The sequence below is a fragment of the Nicotiana sylvestris genome, chromosome 3, assembly GCF_000393655.2.
Source record: "Nicotiana sylvestris chromosome 3, ASM39365v2, whole genome shotgun sequence".
In the NCBI taxonomy this organism is placed as follows: domain Eukaryota; kingdom Viridiplantae; phylum Streptophyta; class Magnoliopsida; order Solanales; family Solanaceae; genus Nicotiana; species Nicotiana sylvestris.
Genome location: NC_091059.1, coordinates 107,449,380 through 107,451,088, shown reverse-complemented (window position 1 = coordinate 107,451,088; position 1,709 = coordinate 107,449,380). Strand labels below are relative to the sequence as shown.

The 1,709-nt window shown below is 37.0% G+C and overlaps 1 protein-coding gene across 1 annotated transcript; it reads left to right on the top strand.

Moving 5' to 3' along the window:
• Positions 1 to 528: 528 nt before the first annotated feature.
• On the top strand, positions 529 to 1,251 carry LOC138887803 (uncharacterized). Its single transcript, XM_070169591.1, has 2 exons — positions 529 to 703; positions 773 to 1,251. The coding sequence occupies exons 1-2, from the start codon at positions 529 to 531 to the stop codon at positions 1,249 to 1,251; spliced, it is 654 nt and encodes a 217-aa protein (XP_070025692.1).
• The last annotated feature ends 458 nt before the right edge of the window (positions 1,252 to 1,709 follow it).

Sequence of the window (1,709 nt, the reverse complement as noted above, 5' to 3'; positions counted from 1 at the left end):
TATATATTTTGTATATTGGTTTGGAGACTAAAGCCTTAGTGCTTTCTACTCCGATATATTTTGTATACGTGTTTGAAGAATATAATAAACTTCACCGTTTATGTTTTGAATGTTTGGTTTGGTATTCAGTTTGAAGATATAAAACCTTCACTGATTTTGAAAAGTTTTGTTTGTTGCCAACTTTACAGAAAAATGCCAAATGAGGACCAAACTAATGCTAATGGAACGGGTGCTACTGTTACGAGTGTTGCTGCCTCGTCGAGCCGTTCAACTCCTGCTCATGCTATGGCACCAGCAGAAAAACCCGGAAAGTTTATTGACTTCAAACGTTGGCAAATGAAGATGCTCTTCTATCTTACTACGTTGATTTTGCATCGATTCATCAAGGAGGCTCCTCCGATCGTGGCTGAAAGCACTCCGGATGATGAATGATTTGTTGTAACTGAAGCATGGAAACATTCTAATTTCTTGTGCAAAAACTACATTTTGAGCTATTTGGAAGATAGCTTGTACAATGTCTATAGTGTCATGGAAACTTCAAAAGCGTTATGGAATGTGCTTGAGAAGAAGTACATGACTGAGGATGCCAGACTTAAGAAGTTCGTGGCTGCAAGGTTTTTGGATTTCAAGATGGTTGACACTAGGTCGGTCATAACTCAATTCCAAGAATTACAAGTCATTGTGCATGACCTCCTTGCTAAAGGTATGACACGAATCAATAATTTTATTAATAAGATTTATCTTGTCATTAATTATGAATTTATTATTGAAGGTATGGTCATAAATGAGGCCTTTCAAGTTGCCGCTTTTATTGAGAAGTTACCTCCGTTATGGAAGGACTTTAAGAACTATCTAAAACACAAGCGTAAGGAAATGACACTTGAAGATTTGATTGTTCATTTGAGGATAGAAGAAGACAACAAAAATGCTGAAAATAAGTCATGTGGAAACTCGACAATAATAAGGGCTAACATTGTTGAGGAGGCGCCACAAAATAAGAAGAGAAAGAAGGCTTCTGGACCAAAGAATTACCCAAGCAAGAAAAAGTTCAAGGGTAATTTCCACAACTGTGGAAAGTCTGGGCATAAGGCCGTGGACTGTCGTGCACCAAAGACTGATGTACAAAAGAAGAAGAATAAGAAGAATCAAGCTAACATGGTTGAAAATGTTGAAGAAATGGAGGACTTGTGTGCCATGTTGTCTGAATGCAACTTGGTAGGAAATCCTAAAGAATGGTGGATTGATTCTTGAGCCATCCGCCATGTTTGTGCTAACAAGGAGTTATTTTCTTCTTATGCCCCCGCAGGACCCGACGAGACAATTTTCATGGGAAATTCGTCTATAGCCAAAATTGAAGGAGTCGACAAGATTACGTTGAAGATGACGTCGGGAAAAATTGTGACTCTAAACCAAGTTCTCCATGTTCTAGAAATTCGCAAGAATCTTGTGTCTACCTCACTTCTTGTCAAGAATGGATTCAAATATATTTTTGTTTCTAATAGTGTTGTACTAAGTAAGAATGATGTGTATATAGGAAAAGGTTACCTGAATGAGGGACTTTTTAAGCTAAATGTAATAGCAGTTCCTATCAATAAAGTTAATGTTTCTTCTTACTTACTTGAGTCAAACACTTTATGACATGCATTCCTAGGTCACATCAATTTCAAAACATTGCGAAAAATGATAAATTTGGAAGTATTGCCAAAATT

Coding starts and splice junctions, on each gene's coding strand:
- LOC138887803 (XM_070169591.1), top strand. CDS start 529: ATGGAAACTTCAAAAGCGTTATGGAATGTGCTTGAGAAGAAGTACATG. Junction 704..772: donor GCATGACCTCCTTGCTAAAG/GTATGACACGAA, acceptor TTATTATTGAAG/GTATGGTCATAAATGAGGCC.